Here is a 19,873-nt window from a genome sequence, read left to right as displayed (position 1 = left end):
GCTGCCAGGGTTGTTTGTCAGGAAGCCCAGCTCTCCTATTGGGCAGCCGGCCCCTCACACGTCGAGAGGGCTGGGTTGTGTGTGTGTGTATGTGTAGAAAACAAGCCGAGCTGGCAGTGCTGCTCCCATTGGCTTCGCGCGCTTCGGGGGGGCGCGGCCTCTTCATGAATAACCACTGCTCCACCCACTGCCGCCATGGCAACATGCAAAATCCGCCGCTGCGCCGCCGGTGATTGGCGGGCGCCGCCTTGGCGGGCCCGGGGGCGGTGCCGGGGCGGAGAGCCGGGCAGGGAAGGGAAGATGGCGGCGGCGGAGCGGAGCAGGTCCCCGGTTCCCGGGGGGTCCCCGGTGCCGGCCTGTATGTTCGCCCCGGAGCCCGGCTCCCCGGGCGGACGGCCTCGCGTGGCGGCGGCCGCCTGTCCCCTCCGCGCAGCCTTCGATGGCGAGGACGGCGAGGCGCTCAACGGCGAGCCCGAGATCGACCTCACCAGTAAGGTAGGCCCGGCGGGGGGGCGGGCGGCGGCGAGCGCCATCACCCCGCCAGGCCCCCGCTGCTCTCCTCCCTGCCGCTCGGCCGTGCGCGGGGGGCTGCCCCCGAACCTGACCGCTCCCCCGCACCTCTCGCAGGAGAGCGGGAGGCTGGGGCCCGCCTGCCTCCGCCGGGACGGGAGGCTCCCCTGAGCGCTCCCCGGGCCCCAGCATCACCTGGGCGGGCAGCAGAACCGGAGGTGCCGTGTCGAGGCGGCCGGGAGAGGCGCAGTAAAGTTGTCCCGTACTCTGGCCGGGACAGGAGAGTGCTGGCAGGCTGCTCCGCCCTGCGCCTTCCCCGCCTCGGCTGCTCGGGGGAAACGCCAGCCCGCAGCCGGTGTAGCAGCCTCAGGAAGCGAAGGGTTTGGAGCTGTCAGCTGCTGCGACGTCCCCCCTCCACGCTGGGTCTCTGTAGTTATCTCTGCTGCCAGTTGTACTAGTTCCTGGGACTTTCTCCACAATCTTAAAAGGACGTCAGAGCTTGTAACTTTTGAGCACAAGAGCCCAGTGACAAGGGTGTCTTGCTGTTGCAAACAGGGTTAAGTCAACGCAGAAAAGGCTTGTTCACCTTGTGCAGTTCCTTTCTAGGATCCCAGGGACAAAACTGTGTGGTGGCCTTATTTCTGTCAGAATCAGTTGTCGCTTCCATCCTGTAGGGAGGTACATTGTAGTAATATGTGTGTGCCAGAGCCTGCTACAGACTACCTTAGTTGCCTTCTGTCACTGCCTTCTATTTTTTTTTTTCCTAACTGGCTGATCTCTTTAACTGTATACCTTTTGCTGCCATGGGTTTGGTGTACGTGGTGCTATCTCCCACTCTAACGTCTCCTGAAAACTTCATTTGGTTTGCTTGTAATTATGTGATCCAGAAGTCAGCATAGCTGTTGTTTCCTCCTTGTTTTCTGTCATCCCTCCTCTTCATGCTTCCAGCTGAAGCTGTTCCAGAGTCCTGGACTTTCTTGCCCTCTATACACAGAGAAGGAAAGAGGAAATGTCTCTGTGTACATGGAAACCTTTTTCTTTTTGATGGCTATTTTACACTATGGTACTGTATTAAAACAAATGTTACGAAGATGTCTTGTAAGATAGTAAAGAACACAAATCAAACCTATAGTATCTATTGATCGTGCCTTAATGAGCTGGACAAGATTTTTGTACAGGATGCCAGTATTGATCTGTGCTTTGTCTTGGACGTGACTGCTGTGGAAGAGGGCCAGGGAGGATGCCAAGGACTGCATCACTGATTCTTGACAGCCAGGAACCTGACCAAAACTCTGGCAAAGAGCGAAGAGTGCTTTTCTCCAACAAACTCCCATTTGTGGTGTCAGTCTGTCTTCCATTCCTAGAAATCTGGAGGTGCTCTGGAGGTGGTAGGTAAGCATTTTTTTGACCTTTATTTTAATTTACTTTTCCATACAGCATTGTGCAGCTGCTGTCTTTTCCCTGGACTTTTCATTCATCCCCACCTTGGATGAGAGCTGAAACTGTGAGCTCTGCTCCATCTTTGAGTTAATCTCCCACTGTGGGCTCAAAACAGCAATCGCATATGGTTAGCAGTAGCTAACCTGTGCCTCCCTGACCTCCCCGCCCCATCCCCACCACCCCCCCCATCTTTTCTCCAGTTGAATTATTCCACTCCACTCCCTACTTAAAATGGGGACACCCACTGCAATCGATTTGTTTGATAGTTGCTAGTTCTGTCCTGGTACTTCTGACCCACCCCTTGGCTGTGTTAATACTTTTCCCTCAGTCCTTTCCCTGTGCGTAAGGTGAGCTCTTCTTAGAGAGGAACACTTTGGGATTCTCTTATCAAGTGCACCTTGTCAGCTGGTCAGGGAAACAGTTCCATTCATCAGCACAAATTCATTACCATGTTGATCTTAATGGGTGCTTGTTTTTCCTTCAGTGCCAGCACACTGCAGCAGTAATCAACTTTCAGGTCAAAAACCATAGCACACAAGGCTATTAGTGAAGCTGATACTTATATTAGATCTACATTGACAACAGAACATAATAGCACCTGAACAATGTATGTCTACAGGGCATAGAAAACAAAATATGACACCACAGAAGGTACCTTTCCCCCAGCTACTCAATGGCTGATGGTGGCTTTCGAGCTGTGCAAATGTCAAGCTCTGTTTTTCTAGTAAAGAGCAGCACTATGTACCACATAGTATTTGGTTTGTCTTTAATACTTACAGTTTGTCTGCTTCATGGAGGCAGGCAAAACCACCTCTCCGCAGAGACTGGGAGGGGACTTGAGAGATGGCATTTCAAACTTGTGAGATGTTTCCTTCCACTGTCTTAAGAATAAAACAATAACTGGTTGTCACTTTTTTGCCTTATAGGAAACCTGAGTTTGCTATACCCTCATGGCTCCTAGTGATAACTGCTCAGTGCCTGACAAAGTGGAAAGAACAAAAGTGAACATTTTTGACTTTGTGAAAGCCTCTTAAAAACATGCATTCGTAGTGCTGGTATGGAGGGCTTGCTCAAAGATGAGAAGCAAAAAAAAAGCAGAGGAGCCAGAATGGACGGCTTCTCTTTGACCAAGGAGATGGCAGAGGACAGGCTCTCTCCATCCAGGAAGTTAAAGAGATCTTCAAAACAGCACGTCATGTCTTGCAGTGGCCCAGGAAACTACACAACTGGCTAAGGCTGCAACTGCAGAAACAGTTGTCAGAAACACTGAGTGGTATTGGAAGGTGTGATCCATGAAAGCGGCTGTTTTATCTACAGATACTTCTCTTGATGTCCTGCTATGTCATATGAGCTTCATCAGCTGCGGAGTAAACTTTGGAGGCAGTCTGCTACTGGAACACCCTTCAGGAGCACCTTTGCATGGCAGTGAAAGCAGCAGTGTGGGGGAACAGTGTTGTGGGCTGATGTGAGAGAGCCTGGGCTCCCCAGCCCTCCTGCCTGGCAACGTGACGAGAGGGTACAATGAGCTGCTGACTGCCTTGGTACTTGTTACAACACCTTGCCTGCTCACACTGCTGAAGCACTTGGACTCAGAAAAACAAAGCTGGTGATGAGACTTGAAGAAACTGAAGTTAATTTGCCCTGTGCTGGTGGCCCCTGCTATTTTATTGATCTTTGTGTGTGTTACAGCCTGTTTAATAGATATTCCTGAATATCTGGCTTGTGCTGGTGCACTGTCCTAAAGAGTGAGCTTGTCTGCTGTGCATCCAGGTATTCCTGAAAGTACTTGCAGGGCAAAATGAACCCTACACATCAAAACATAGCCATACATTCCTGCCCGGATTGAGCCTCTCAACAGTTGCTGATTTCACTGTCAGTGCATTACATCCAGTGGTTTCCCTCAAGAAGAAAATGAAACTAAAAGGAAAACAGAACTGAAAGAAAAACTAATAAAAGCAAAACTCATTATTTTATAGCATGAAATAGAAGGACTGTGACCTTGCAGAGCAGAGTGCTTTGGTACACTTTGCAGAACCACGCCAAGTAGTTGTAAGGCTTAGGTAGGGCATGTGTCCAAAAGGGGCACGTGAAGGTGATTGTATCTCTTATAGGTGTCTGGCCCTTGCAGACAAATCCCTGCTGTCTAGGACCCTTAACATCTGTGGAAAAAGTTGCTTTGGCAGCCTTAAAACCTTCTAACCAGCACCTGCTGTCTGTGCTTCAGTGTCCCAGCACACGTCACTATGGTTTTGGAAGCTGCTTAAACGTTATTTGTGGGGGGTTGGGTTCTTTTACATTCTAGATTTCCAAAAAAGGCATTCATCAAGTGTGTAATGGTGGTGGTAAAGATAGCTTCTCCTTGAAAACACGTTGTGTTAATTGTGCTAAGCAAGCCAGGCTGTTAGGGAATGTTGGGCAGACTTGAGGATGTTATTGTCAACTGCTCTAAACCATGTGTTTTAGTCAAACATCTAATTTAGCATAGCTTTCAGTCTCAGTGCTTAGTGAAGGGAAGTGCTTCTTTCTGGGTATGATTTTGGGACGTGTATATAGGGATAGCTGTGGATGTGCCTACCCTTAGGGCTCTTGGTGGGTGTCGGCCTTTAATAACTGTTACTAAGAGTGCCTTTTTCACAGAAATGTAAATCTCAATTGCAACAGCTATCAGGCTGCTGTACTGGGATGCTCAGCCACCAACAGATTTGTAACCATGGAGGCAGCCAGAGAGCAGATAGAGTGGCTGATGGAGGTCTCCTTGGTCTGTCACTGCCATGTCACCATTGTGGCTGCTCTGTGCAAGTGTTCTCAGCTGTACTGTGTGAGCAGTGCAGGTTTCTGCCAGAAATGGTGCTATTCCATTCTAGGAAAATCATTCCTGAAGCACTCTCTTGTCCTCATTTCCTGCTTTATTTCTGTTTTATTTTTTCATTCTCTTGATGTTGCTGCAGGGAAGGGCAAAGGAAGTTTGATTATTACAATGGCTGCAGTCAAAGTTTGTCAGTAGCACAGCTGCTGGCCTACAAAACTGCAGCTCTCCACTGCTGAAACCTCCAGATGTGCTCATACAAATTGCTTTGCACGTCTGCCCCTCAGCACCATTGTGTAAAGTACCTAAAATTTGAAAATAATGTTTATTCATGTTCTCTCCTTTCCTTCTGCCCCCTCAGAAAACAGAAGGGGACATCAAATATGTGAAAGACTTAAAAGATGCTGTGGATTTTGGTGCCCAGGTGTTCTCTGCAGTGAGGTCTCATTGGCTTTCTCTGACTGTCCAGTCATGTTTCAGGGAAGCAGCAGCACTCTTCACAGCAGAGGCTGTGGAGTACCCAGCTAAGGAATTTCTGTGGAGAAAATATCTGCTCCCCTTTCTGTTTTCGTTGAATGAAAACATATTGGAGTGTTCACTTAAATGTGGCTTTTAAACATTGGTTACATCAAAATGAGATGCTTGGTATTCTTACTTGCTTTGAAGTGTATTTTCCTGCATAAATGAACTCTGAGCTCAGACAAACAACCTTGTGCCATGGCACAAGGAAATAGCTGTCAGCAAAACTGGTGTAAAAAAGAAAACAAAACCACCACAAAGCGGTCCTGGAAAAAGAGTCCTTCTCTTTCAATAAAGCACATAGATTGATTGTGCTTGTAACTGAAGCTGGTTTTGAAATTGTTTGCCTGACATCTGCAAATGGATATTCAATCTTTTTTTTCCAGCTGGTGATGGTGAGTCCAACTTCAGAGCAGTATGACAGTTTGCTCCAGCAGATGTCAGAGAGGATTGATGAGGGATGTGGGGAGACCATCTATGTCATTGGACAAGGATCAGGTGGGTATAGCTTCCCCAGCAAAACAACAAAAAATTCTTATAAGAAAAACCTAGTTCATCTAACTAGACTGCTGCTGCAGGTACTGCTTATTTTTCCAGAATAACTTGAAAATGTCCATAAAACATAGCAGAATATGTGGGACAGATTCTTTTATTTTATTCCTGCCAACAACTATCTCGTGTAGTGGAGCTAAACATACTTTTTTTATAATCACGCAAGTTCTTTTTTGGAAATAAGGCATATCTTGTCTGAGCACACCAGGAAAAGACAAAGAATCTAAAATTACAATAACAGCTTTAGTACAGATGTCCTCAATGTCTGTGAAGGTCTTGTTCTGTCCGATTTTGTTCACTGCTCTGTTGGAAATAACATATTTTTACCCCACAGGAATTTATTATAGATACTTCACATAGCCAAAATATATGCTGCTGACTTTCTGTGTTAGTATGTGTCTGCTATGGAGGGAAAGGTTTTCCTTTGCTCAGCATGAGACCTTTATTGTCACATTAATTTGCGTGTGACTGCAGTCATTTGCCTTTGCAGATTTTAGCAGTTAGCATGGATTACATTTTTGTTCTTTTTGACAATTTAAGTATTTGCATCTGATGCTGGTAAAGGGCAAAACATGCCCTTGCTTTGAAATAGAAATTTCTGAATATAAAATAATTGTCTATGGTTATCATAAAGTGAAAGGCGTGTTTCAAGTATACTGGATATGAGTATGCTGAATATGAGGTTTTCATGATCAGGCATTTGCTGTGTTTGAGGAAAAATATGAAACCCTGCCAGGATTGGCTGAAATAATGGAGGGACGGGGCTGTGTAACCTCAGAACTGTGTGCTTTTTGGGTTTTCTTGGAGTTTTGTGAAGCAGCCAACATAGAGGAAAAGTCATAATTAAATAGCCTGTGTTCATGCAGTCAGGGATTATGTTCTTTCCTCCAAGCAAGCTTCCCACATGTAGACTGTATCCTTGGTGTTTGGGATAAGCACATCTGCAGTGGAGATCTAGCTAGACAGGCTAGTACCTGCTTTTTCTTCTAGGATACCTTGTGAGAGTATTAACTGGTGGTTGTTGCAATTATTTACTTAGAAGTAGGCATTTGTTTCTTAAAATACGAGGCTGAACTTCTGACTTCTTTTTGGGTTGCAGTGTAGTCGAGGAAGATGGGGATATTTTCAACAGAGAAAGGATTTTGGTATCCCTACCCACTGTCGCTCCTTCTCATTCCCTTTTAGCATCTGTGATTTTGATCATCCCAGATATCCAACTCAGCTAAATGAGAAGCAATTGAAGATTGCCATAGGAAGATCATCAGTTCACCAGTAGTGACCTTTCCCTTTCTCCCTTGGGTCTTGCCATCTCCTGTCCCCTACTTCTCGTTCCCCTCCTATAACCCAAGGCTTGTTTTAGATTTCTTCCTTCTCAGCCAGCTTAGGAGCAAGGTTGGAAACCACCCAGTAACTCTGCTAGTTTTGGAGCTGGGCAGTAATTAAAATGCTGATAAGTTCATGCAAACTGCAGTTCCTGCTTACCAGCCGATGAGTCAGCCATGATTATGATCATGTACACATGACAATAACTTTGGTCATCTGGGTGCAGTGTAGCTCTCCACCTTTGTTTGTTGTTTTGTGGGCATTTTTTACCCGCAGAGGAGATTCTGGGGTCAAATCTGTGCACCTTCCCAGTACCTGGATTAGGAAAAAGACAGTGATGGCCTTGACCTTGTCTAGATAGTTACCACTGGCATGCTCTGACTGTCAGCTCTTTTGCTTGGGTGAGCTGCTCAGAGGAAGCAATGCCACATTTACTGGCTAATTGTGGTGATGCTTCACTCAGAGCTTTTCTTTTTTTATTGCTTTACCTCTTCTTGCAGTGTAAGAGATACTTTATCTGACTGAAGGATATAAAATACCATCAGCATGTGAAGTAAGGGAATGAGACAGAAATGGGACTTTCTTGCCAATCCCTATGTATTTGCTTGTAAAAATTATGAAGAAAACTCCTCTAGTTTCATCTAGATGAAAGATGGTGATTTTCTAGTGTCTTTTAAGAATTGGAGTGAAGACCACCCCTTTTTATTTTGGGCCAAGCGCGTTTACTCTGTGTACATGGCTGACACCTCCAGTCCACATATAAATCCCAATGGGTACGAAGGTCCCAGGCAGGATGACAGTGCTGCTGCCTGCTGCAAGGTGCTGCTCACTGACTGCCCTTTGTCTCTTCCACACCACACCAGATGGGACTGAGTACGGGCTGAGTGAGGCAGACATGGAGGCGTCCTATGCCACGTTGAAGAGCATGGCAGAGCAGATTGAGGCAGATGTGATCCTCCTGAGGGAGCACCAGGAGGCCGGGGGCAAGGTGCGCGACTACCTCGTTCGGAAACGTGTGGGTGACAACGACTTCCTGGAGGTCAGGTGAGGAACCGGGTGGAGACAGCGTTAGTCAGCAGCTGAGCTGCATTTTTACCGTGTGAGCAGTGCATGGGTGCTGAGCCAGCAACGCCGCTTCGGGTCTGGGTGTTGGAGCTACCCCACAAAGGGAGTTTTGCTTGACCACTCCTTGCTGATGAAATTGCCTTTTTGTTGATGATGCTGTCTCTTTTGTGAGCAAACTGTTGGTGGAAATTTGCCTGTGTTTAGCAGAGGGCTGTTGCTCTCTGGGTGACAGCCTCACAGTTGAGGGCATCTTTTAGTATGCTGTGTTGCCAGAGGAGAGTCACATGTGTGCACATGTGGCTCTATGTATGTGTATTTATGTACGCTGCTGGAACACAATACTTTTGACAGAGGATCCAGTTGTGTTCCAAGACTGTGATGATCCAAGTCACCTTTTAATAGACATATACTAGCTTATATAACATGACTTGAGAGTCTGCCCAGACCCGGATGGAGAGGATTTCCAACATTTGCCAACAGCCATAATAGCCACATTCATCAAAGAAAGAACTTGCTATAGGACATGGCTTCCTCCTAAAGTATTTCGCTTTTTTTTTGAGCTTATCCGTTTCTGGGAACAACAGTTTTAATTTTTGTGCTCTTCTTAGCGCTTGGTGCTGTTGCAGCATAAGAAATGTGTGAAAGGCAGAGGTGTTCTAGACCAAGTTGGGATTTAGTCTTCCTTTTTAATTGCCACAGTGTTTATGTTGGATTGCAGAGACAAGGAGTTGGAATAGAAACACTTTGTGTGGCATCAAGCAACATCACGTTCAGTTGACTATGTTTTGAACACCAGTGACATGTTTCCACAGTCTTCCAAATCCCGGCCCCCAGAGTCTGGGATCTCCACTGTTAATAACTGTAAAAGAATCTCTACTTGTGAAGCTCTAACATTTTCTAGTCTCTGTTTGATAGTCTCTGTTTGAAGGATAGGGAGCAAAAGTCAGTTATTTTTGTCACTTGTTCATTTCTTCAGGTACCATGTTTTACTGGGCTTCTTTTCCCTTCCCCTGCAGGGTAGCAGTGGTTGGCAATGTGGACGCAGGGAAGAGCACCTTGCTGGGTGTCTTGACTCACGGCGAGTTAGACAATGGCCGGGGCTTTGCTCGGCAAAAGCTCTTCCGCCACAAGCACGAGATTGAGTCAGGTCGCACCAGCAGTGTGGGCAATGACATTCTGGGCTTTGACAGCGAGGGCAACGTGGTGAACAAACCTGACAGCCACGGTGGCAGCTTGGAATGGACAAAGATCTGTGAGAAATCCACCAAGGTCATTACTTTCATTGATCTGGCTGGTCACGAAAAATACCTGAAAACCACCGTGTTTGGCATGACCGGCCACTTACCTGACTTCTGCATGCTTATGGTAGGTAGCAAGAAAGATGGATCATACCAGCTGGAGTGGGGCTGTTCACAGCTTTAACAGCCTCAGCCTTTTTTCCTGTTGCAAAGTACCTGTGGGGTTTTGGAGGGAGGCAGCATCTCAGTACAGGAGAGGAGAAGCCTCTGTGGCTATCTGTCCTGTACTGTGAGGCATGTGCCCCAGGACTGTCAGTCCCAGACAAACCCAAGGTTTGTGATTCTTGAAAATGGAAAGATTTCTGAATTTTAGAAAACCTTGTTAAAACTGGGGAGAAATGAGTCAGTCCTCTGCCAGTGTCCAGCGGCATCTGAGATGATCTGGGTCTGATCATACGGCCCCGGTGGCACATCTACAACCTAACCACAGTCTACTGCATGTCTGACACAAGACCTTCTCTGTATTCCAGCTTACTGCAAAAGGAACATTGACATCCATGTATTTTATATCCATGGTGTAGGTTGGGAGTAATGCTGGGATTGTTGGAATGACCAAGGAGCACTTAGGCCTGGCGCTTGCACTTAACGTTCCTGTCTTTGTTGTGGTGACCAAGATTGACATGTGCCCTGCCAACATCCTGCAAGGTGAGTCTTACAGGCTCTCTCCAGGGCTGTTTCTTACCTCTCTATGTGTTGCTGTCCTCTGCTTGGGTTCAGGAATTACTGCTGGAAGAAAGATGCTTAATCTGGTTCTGACTGCATCCTAAACACCTTCCAGAAATCTATCATTTTCCCTTGCTCATTTTGCAGATGGTTGACTTAACACTCACTGTCAAAATTACCCACCCTGGGGACTCAGCAGCCCAAAAGTGTTTGCTACACTTTTGTAGTAAAGTGTTTGTTTAATTGAGCTCTAAGGGGAGCAGCATACAGTTGGGGTTTGGGCTTTGCTTTCTCGCTGAATATTTAAAGCTGGAGGAAAAGTCTGGAAGTTCTTTTGAAAGCTGCCTTCCTCCTGGCCCACAGTTTGAGTGTGATCTTAAGCTGTGATTGGACTTGATCTCCCCCTGCTGTTACTGAAGGGGCAGCTGCTTGTTACCTCCTGCTCACCTGGGCACTTCTCAGGTATGCTGGCATAACTACAGCAGCTCCTTCCTCTTGTCTGAACAACCAACCAACACTTAGTAAATCATGTTTTGAAGCAGCTACGTATGTAGGCTATGGTAGCAGGATGGGAGGCAGGACTAGACACAAGCAGGGATGGCAACAAGTAGCATGGGCTAGTGATTTTTTTCTCAGCAGAGTTAAAGAAGCACCTCGAACCCCAGCAGTGTCCCATTAACCCATGCATGATGTTTTTTCAGTCTGTCACCTATTCTCATTTTTTAAATTCTCTTGAAGCATTTCTCATGCCTTCAGAAACTTGCTGTGGTTAATTGGAGCAATGAGGTTTTTTAAATAATCAGTCCTAAGAATCAAGGAAGTGAATGCTCCGAGTACTGTTCGTAGTTCAGTGCATTACTATAAACATCCTAAATATGTTTCAGGCAAATAGATGCATGTGATCCGAAGATAATCTGTATATCTCTATACTAGATGTTTGGCAAATAAATGTAAGGCCTGACCATAAGGTAATAACTGGGAAGAAAGGAGAGCCTTTGGCTCAGCATGAAGAGAGAAGAGCTGCTCTTGGGAGAAGCTACTCCCGTGACATGCTCTGTTTAAAATAAATAGACTCAAGATTTGACTCACGTATATCTGTGAAGAGCAGGTGGCCTGATTAGATGCTTGTGTTTCTGTATCCAAAACATTACTTTCCCATAGGCAATCACTTGTTTACAAAAACCAGTCTAATTGGATGACAATTGTAGAACAGTAATTATTTGCTCTTTTAAGCCCTTAGTACCCTTTTCTGTTTTTCCTTTATTTATTGTCAGGCACTTTGTAGGAGGTTGATACTAGTACCTCAGGTAATGCCTCTGCTGGCTGCTGGATATGAGGCCTAGGAAATAAGTTATAAAGAGGCAAAAGCTGAAAATTTGAGAAATGAGATTTGTCCTAAAACACTGATTTCTGAATATGGTCCACCCACATTGCTCTAGTCTATGATGATAATCTTTACCTCTTTCATGCTTCTCCAGCCTCTTATGGCAAGTTGACTGCCAGGGAAAATGTATTGAGGTTTGTTTGGTCAGAATAGATTTGCAATTTGCATAATCTCAAATACTTCTGTCACTGAGTCCTGATTTTCAATTAATTCACTATGAAAAATCCTTTCTAGAAAGACTGCTTAAAGCTACTAATAGACAGCTACAAAATGCCTACTCACAGCATTGCAAACTTGTCTGTCTGTTCATGTATAGTGTTGCTTGGCAGCAGGCTAGCTGGCCTGAAGTGGAAGATGGAATGGCTCCTAAGTCCTACCTGGACTGCAGCAAATTCACAGTCTCACCTTTAGCCATCTTCTCCTGTCTTATCTGTGGCCAGAGCACCCATCTCCCTTTGGGGAGAGACCCCACAAAAGTGATTTGTAAAGAGGGGAGATGCTGCCCTAACAATATTCATTTCACCCTTTAAGAAACCCTGAAGCTGTTACAGCGACTGCTGAAGTCCCCAGGGTGCAGGAAGATTCCCGTGCTGGTTCAGAGCAAGGATGATGTCATTGTAACAGCCTCCAACTTCAGCTCAGAGAGGTAACGGGAGTAGAGGAGAATCATTTCTCTTTCAATCCTATGTGGAGACTGGGTGAGGAGATTTAGAGAGTCCCATTGTCTAGATGTGTGAAGGTTGCATCTGCCATGTGGAGTGTGTTCCATAAGAGTGTGTTGATTTTGAGGCTGACTTGCTTGTATTCCCCTCTCTGAGGCAGAAATGAGAGGCTGCTCCTGGGCAGTCTGCAGAAGACAGCAGGGCATTCAACTTCCTGCAATCCTTTCTTCAGAACCTTACACCTTTTCCCAAATGTCATTGGAAGGCAGAGGCAATGTTGCAGGCTTTCAAACATGGGGTATTGTGCATCTGACTGCTTGCCAGGCTCTCCCTTCCTAGCACAGTATATTGAATTAGTCCCAAGATTTTGGATGTCTCCCTACGTGTAGAAAGCCAGGTAGGAAGGTGAACTAACTCCATTTTCATCAATTTTCCTTTACAGGATGTGCCCAATTTTCCAGATTTCAAATGTTACTGGGGAGAATCTAGATTTGCTGAAGATGTTTCTTAATCTCTTGTCTCCACGGACCAGTTACAGGGAAGAAGAGCCAGCAGAATTCCAGATAGACGATACTTACTCTGTCCCGGTAAGGGGCCTAGTATTTGGAAGAATATTCTGTTCCCTCTTTTAGGCTGAAGAAGGTATCTTCTCTAGAGAGGAGAGTTCTAGAGCTCTTCTGCTGGCCTAGTAGAGTAACCACAATTATTGGTTTTTCTTTCTTGGCATAGGGTGTAGGAACAGTTGTCTCTGGGACGACACTGAGAGGCCTAATCAAGCTAAATGACACCCTGCTGCTGGGGCCAGATCCCCTTGGCAACTTCCTCCCTATTGCTGTCAAGTCCATCCACCGCAAGAGGATGCCCGTCAAGGAGGTGCGGGGAGGCCAGACTGCCTCCTTTGCCTTGAAGAAGGTGAGATGACCTCCTCTAGACCCCCAGAACAGGAACTGCCCTCTTAATTTTCAAGTATTCTTGGAGTTCAGCTGCAGTAAGGCTGTTTCTACAAACATCAGCTGCCTCATGTTGCAGTGGAATGGAATCCCATAGAACCTTTGTGGTTCCATATCCAGGTTTTTCCTCCTAGGAACTGCCAGGGGATAGCAATGCCACTAGATAATGATGTTGGAGATAGCTAAGAAAGTGGAGGCATTGCAAGAAAAGTCTCCTTTTGTGCTGGAACTGCATTAGTAGCCTGCACAGTGTATTTACACTACTCCTCTTGCTTGTAGGACGAGCTGCATGATTTGGGATTTAAAAATCAGCAAAATTTGATATGACTCTTCTTGCTAAAGGTTTCTGTCAATAGAAGCTGCACTGATTTTAGGGGGATATATTTTAAGCTACACCATACTTCATGTGTCTGGATTTATCATGTTATATTAACAGATCTCATGATTTAGGAGAGATTGTTTTCTTGGATAACATGCAACCAGGATGTTTGTTGTGCTTTTAAAGGATCAGTGAGGTAAATGTGTCAAGTGTCCAGCATTTCCAGTGCCTTAAAGCTTCTTCATAAACTTCAACTCAATTTGATTTTTGCAACCTTTACATAATATCCTATACATAACATACAGCTACACAGCTCTTGCTTTGCCTTTTGCTGGGCATGAGGTAGTATCTGTGAAATCCCTTAGGATTCTGCTGGATGCAGTCAGCCAGAGCAGCAGATTTCTTCTCTGGAGAATTATGCTAAGATTTTTTGTATCTCTGCTTTTCAGATCAAGCGTTCTTCCATACGGAAAGGCATGGTAATGGTATCACCACGCCTGAATCCACAAGCATCATGGGAGTTTGAAGCAGAGATTCTGGTGCTCCATCACCCCACCACCATCAGCCCACGATACCAGGCCATGGGTATGTGTGTCAGTGTTGGATTGTTTTTGTTTCCCAGTGCTAGCATTTTGTATCAGATCTAGCACAAGATAATTTTGCTCCTGATGTCTCTGCCAACCTGAATATATGCCTCAGTTCCTAGTTTTGCCTTTCCCAGCATTGTGGAAGGGAGCAGGAAGGGAGCTTACAGAGGAGAGTTGGGGGGGGCTATAAGGTAAAAAGGAGATGTGTGCTCTCAAATGTACCTGGAGTCTGCCTGTGCTGTATCTCCATGGTGCAAAGATTCTCCACTTTCATATGTTGGTGGAAAGTGCTGATGCTCATTTTGGGTCCTGCCCTCTAGCCCAGCTGCTTGGTGTGTAGGATTCTGTTGAGGGTGCTTCAGGACAGGCAGAATTTGAAGGCAGCTGTTCTAGCTTATATGCATGTTCTTTTTGGGATGGAACAAAGGCAGCTGTGTGACCCATACGGTCTTTGCTGTAGAGTGAGGAGCTGCCTCAGATGTCTGTGAAGCTTGTTCCGCTAATGGGCCTGGCTGCTGAAAGCCTCTGTGCTTTACATTCACAGTGCATTGTGGCAGCATCCGTCAGACAGCCACGATTCTCAGCATGGACAAGGACTGCCTGCGGACAGGGGACAAAGCCACGGTGCACTTCCGCTTCATCAAAACCCCAGAATATTTACATATAGACCAGCGGCTGGTCTTCCGGGAAGGCCGCACCAAAGCTGTGGGTACCATCACTAAGGTAAAGGCTGCTGAGTCCCACTTGCTTTTGCCCATTAGCTACTTCTTGCACTGCGAAGCCAGCAGGAGAATCAAGATAGCTCTGGAAGATTGAGGGAAGAGGCTGTGCTTCAACCACAAGCATCAGGCCTGACATGGGTCAGGGATGACCAATGTGCTTTGTCATGTGGTGGGTCTTTAGCTGGTGTGAATGAGGGAGTGTAAAGGGAGGGGCTGAGCCATATGCTGCTGGTTCTTAAGGCTCAGTCTCTTTCTGACATCTTGTAGCTGGTCCATTCGAGACATGTTGTGGAGGTTAGTCACCTCAGCCAAGTGGTCCTTTCCAAGGGTAGAAGATCAGAGGTCTAGGTTTCTTCAAACAGCTGCTGCATTCTTCTCCTTATGGTTATTTTAACAAATTCTCCTGAGGCTTTTTATTAAAAAGCAGCATTGAACCTTGCCAGATGAGCTGGCTATTTCGATGCTGAGTTTGGCCTCTCCCTTTGCAATTTGTAGCTACTCCAGACCACCAATAACTCACCAATGAACTCCAAGCCACAGCAGATCAAGATGCAGTCAACAAAGAAGGGAGCTGTTACGAAACGAGAGGATGGTGTTCCTGCTGCTGGGATGGCAGCTGGAGGCCCAGCAGCTGGGGATGAGGCCCCCTCAACAGCTGCAGCACCACTGACACCTACTGCCCTGCAACCATTGGTAAGTGAGGAAAATAACCTTGTCTGTCCTAGCTGTTTGTGTCATGGTTTCACCTCTTGGAGGAAGGGCACAAGTATTATCCCCTCATATCTCGAAATCACCTTGTCACAAGAACAAATAGAAATGTAAGTAGTCTTACAGCAGGAATCATAATTCTCTGATGACTGGATGACTCCATGGCTGACCTTCAGCAGACTGCAGTTCAGGGTACTGGGACAATTCAGGCTGGACCTCAGGAAATATATAGTCTAACCTCCTGCTCTAAATAGGATTAGCTGTGAGGTCAGATCAGGTTGTTCAGGGTTTTATCCAGTCGTGTCTTAAAAACCTCCCAAGGGGGAAGACTGCACAACCTCCCTTGGCAACCTGTTTCACTGCTTTGACAATGTGCACAGTGAAGCGTCTCTATATACCCAGTAGCTGAACCAGTGAAACATACAACAACCAGTCACAGAACAAGTCTTCGATATCTGAATGAGAGGTAGAATATCCCTACACTAGAAAAATTACAACCTAAGTATTAGGCCATAGGTCGTCTACTGTGTCGAAAAATAAGGATGGGGACATCCAAGAAGAAGGAAAGGCTTTAAATTTCTCTTTAGAGACATGTATCCAGATTGTTTTGTTGGTTAGGACTTCTCAGTTCAGCTTGTCCATGGAAGATACCTAGCCTTTTTGGCCTGAAGGGAATGGAAACTCAATTCGCACAGAAATTCTTCTATCAGTAATAAAACTGCTGATCGGTTTTATTACTGATAGAAGAAAGGTCCTCTCCTTGTTCCTTCCTCAGGAAGTGAAGGGTTCAGGAACCAACTGTCAAGTGACAGAGTGTTCCCCTTCTTAATTCTAGCTATATTAGTTGCCATGGTCAAATCTCACCCTCTTGAGCCAGACTGCTCGTCAAAGGTGCCCCCCCTGGCAGGGGTTCTCTCCCTCTGCATATCCCTAGGGCTTCACACCAGTCCTCCATCCCATCCTTGTCTTTTTGTAGCGTCACTGTGGTTGTAAGTAGTGGTCCCAGCTCATTCTTTCCTTCATCCCTCCCCTCTGAGGACCTGGGTTGCTTTTGTTCTTGCTTACATCTTCCTCTCTCTCCTTGCTGCATCCCCTCAGCCTGCATTGGATGAAGAGCCCCACATCCGTGAGGGCAATAAGGTATTTGGCTGCTCTCAAAGAGAAACAGTGGGTTTGCTGAGGTTGGGAAAAGAGTCAGGTGAGCCTGAGAGCCATGGTAGGGGGTGGGGGGCTCTCCTTCAATTCTGTACAAAGTCAAGGGAGCCTGAGGCTTTGATTTCCTGTATGCTGAGCCCCATGGCACTTGCTGGCTCTCATTAGAGTGAAGCATTTAGAAACTTGGGAAATCAAATTCTTCCCAGCTTGAAGGGCAACACTTCCTGGTGCATCTGTCTCTCCTCCTTCCCTCATGGTGTGTCTGTCTCCCTCCTGCCTTATCTCCTTCCTGCAGTGGTAGAAAGCTGATCAGTCACAGCTGCCCTGCTGCTGTCTGAATGTGTGTGTGATCCATCTGAATTCCTGCTGTTTTGATATCCCAACAGAGGGGTTGCTTTGCACTAAAGTCAGTCTTGTTTTTCAGTCAAAAGTCGGAGGAGGAGGCCGTCGACGTGGGGGTCAGCGCCATAAAGTGAAATCTCAGGGAGCCTGTGTGACTCCTGCCAGTGGCTGCTGAATTTCTTATTTCTCCTCTCTCTGAAGAAATCCTCCCCATCCCTTCATTTCTTATCCAAAACATCCAGAGCAGCGTAAACCAAAACCCATCCCAGCAGATTGGCTGCAGAAGAATCGTCCCTCCTCCCTGCAGGAAGCAATGGAGAGGAGTATAATTTATAAGCTAATGAAGGTGGTAAGACAGAACTGAGTAACTGACACCTTCCTCCTCCCCGTCGACACATTTTTGTACATCATGGGCTTAGTTTTTATTCTTATTAGTTTTTATTATATTTTGTGTGCATGAAGATGAGAGGGGAGTTTGGATAGAGCTGCAAAGAGCCAGTTAGTTGCCTCCCTCCTCCCTCACCCCTTTCTGTCCACTGGACTTGCTGCTCTCCCCTATTTGCTGTCTCAGATCCAGGGGTTATCAGATGCCTGAAATTTCAGACTTGCATAGGTTAAAACAGGTTGTTTAGGATGGCTCCATGGAGCATTGTTTCATCACCACTGAGGCCTTGTGCCAAACATGGTTTGGATTCTCTCCCTCTTAAACTATTTCTAAGTGGATTTAATTTAATGTTGCAATGACTGAAGTTTGAAGGAGATGGTGAGAAAGTTCTTTAGTTAGAGATCTAAGAGGGAAACAAATTGGAAAGCAGTTGATGTTAAGTTCAGGGATCCTATGCTCAATATCCTCAAATAATGTTGAAAGCACTTAAAATTTTAACTAGCAACAGAGTTAAATGGGCAGGCATTAACCCACCCAGTTCCCCTTCCCACCGTGCTGCTTTTCCTAGTGTTTGTTCAGTGCACATTGGAGCACATCTAACCTGCCTCCCAAGGCTGCAGCAGCTCCACTGACAGTATTAAGAACAGTGCAGGAGCACTCAGTCCGTCCCTTGAGCCAGAGAAAGCCTTCTCACCTCGACGGACAGAGGTCACAGGTGGTAAGATACCTTTGGAACAGAGACATCAGGCTAACATGACCTCCCCTTGATTTTGTTTACTCCAAAATATCCAAAACCTTTTTGGAACTCACTGGCCAAACTTTGCCATGGCAGATGCAGGATTTGTCTTCCCCCCTCTTGGCCAAAGAGGGCAGTGACAAATTGGTACCAAATTTATAGAAGTGCTTTCAACGTTGGAAGTACATGGTAATTTTTCTGACTTTCACTGAATTTTTTTTAAGATTTTATTTTTCTTACTGAGAAATTCTGGCTTCTCCAAGAAGGCCCTGCAAGGACAGTTTACAAATTACTGTTAGAATGGTTTTTTTAACCATTTAATGAGTTTTTCAAGTGATTGATTCCCTGCTTATTTTGATCTCTTTTCTTCTAACCCTGCCTCCTCCCTTGGCTCTGGTGAGGACAGGAATGATCCTCTGCCAGTTTATGGTGAGCTCTGGGAGCATGGTAGCATTTTGAGGAGGCGGCAGCCTCAGCAAATCATGGCTCCCCCCAGCAGGCGTGGTCAGGCTCGGTTTCTCTGAGGGCTTCCTCCTCCAATGAAGGACTTCTGTTTTAATCAGAGAGACACTGCAAATTTTCTCTCCCTCCTTAATGGGTTGTTCCTGTTCCTCCCTCTGTGTCACCTGTGTGGAGTTCATTGCAGCTTACCTTGTGACCCGGGGTAGGCTTCCAGGCCGGCTGAGTGGCAGAGCGCATCTCCCGCTGCCAACACCAGCACTCCAAGAGCATTAAGCGGCACGGGAGAGGTGAAACATGGTTTGGAGACCAGGGTCCTTTGCCTTAGAGACTGCAGCGGGTGGAAGGGGGAGGTCAGACAGTCCTTTTCCAAGCTATGTGCCTAAATACCAGCACTCTCCTGGCGAGGGAGGAACTATAGGCGGCTACAACACTAATAGCACCCGCATTGTGAGGGGGTGTGAGGTGTGGCTAAGCAGGGCACGAGGGCCTGGCTTGTTTGTCTTATGGCCCTGTAGCAGCATCAAACTGCATCTGATTTCACTGCACTCTGCTTCTGAGGGGAGCAGGGAGCTCCAGGCGGTTTTCTCTTTCTCCATTCCTTGTGCTCCAAATGAAGGAGACGGCCGAGACTGAAAGAAGGTTCACTTCAATTTGTGCAAAGGAGGTGGTGTGATCTCTCTTTTGTGACCAGCATTTACAGATCACTCAGGCTGGTGTGATCTATAAAATAAATTTTAAAAAAGTTTGTTCCAAGTAAAAGTGCGTCTTCCTGATTTTTGTCCCTCTGGAAAACCAGGCTGAAAGCCAGAGGAAGCTGGTTTGCCTGGCACCAGGTTCCTTTGCTGAAAGGAAGAGGAGGCTGTGCTCATAGTGACAGCAGGTCAGGGCATGGCACAGCACAGGAGAGCTGCTGCTGAGCCTCTGCACAGCCCTGATAGCTGGCCAAAATGAAGTGCACCATGGTGGCAGAGTGGTAAAATGAGAACACGGGTGTGGTGAGAGCTGTGCAGTGTGAGATGTGAGTGAGTGGGTGTGAAGAGCATCTCTAGCAAATCACTTGGGGCCAGCCCCAGGAGAGAAACTCTGCTAGAAGATGGAGCATTAACATTGCACTTGGAGTGCCTGCCTACTGTGCTTCCTGGGACATGCACCTCATCTGTTTCTGCAAATACAGTGGGACTCTCCAGGGTTTGCAAGGAGCCTTTTTCTGTCTCCTCAGTTGATCTCAGAGATTCACAAAGTTTTTTCTGCTCTGCACAGCCCTTTCATAGGTAAGTGTTGGGTT

At 46.4% G+C, this 19,873-nt stretch overlaps 1 protein-coding gene across 2 annotated transcripts; it reads left to right on the top strand.

Moving 5' to 3' along the window:
- The first annotated feature begins 223 nt into the window (after window positions 1-223).
- GTPBP1 (GTP binding protein 1) lies at window positions 224-19,347 on the top strand. 2 transcript variants are annotated; one of them, XM_030262989.4, is made up of 13 exons: window positions 224-495; window positions 5,662-5,773; window positions 8,014-8,194; window positions 9,232-9,580; window positions 10,035-10,158; window positions 12,092-12,206; window positions 12,665-12,809; window positions 12,952-13,134; window positions 13,941-14,076; window positions 14,623-14,801; window positions 15,296-15,493; window positions 16,607-16,648; window positions 17,088-19,347. In XM_030262989.4, the coding sequence occupies exons 1-13, from the start codon at window positions 301-303 to the stop codon at window positions 17,178-17,180; spliced, it is 2,052 nt and encodes a 683-aa protein (XP_030118849.4). In that variant the 5' UTR covers window positions 224-300; the 3' UTR covers window positions 17,181-19,347. The 2 variants fall into 2 exon arrangements, with proteins under 2 accessions (XP_030118849.4, XP_030118850.4); XM_030262990.4 differs by lacking the exon at window positions 16,607-16,648 and having other exon boundaries at window positions 227-495.
- The last annotated feature ends 526 nt before the right edge of the window (window positions 19,348-19,873 follow it).

The sequence above is a fragment of the Taeniopygia guttata genome, chromosome 1A (genome assembly GCF_048771995.1).
Source record: "Taeniopygia guttata chromosome 1A, bTaeGut7.mat, whole genome shotgun sequence".
NCBI lineage: Eukaryota > Metazoa > Chordata > Aves > Passeriformes > Estrildidae > Taeniopygia > Taeniopygia guttata.
This window is presented reverse-complemented; position numbering and strand designations above follow the sequence as displayed.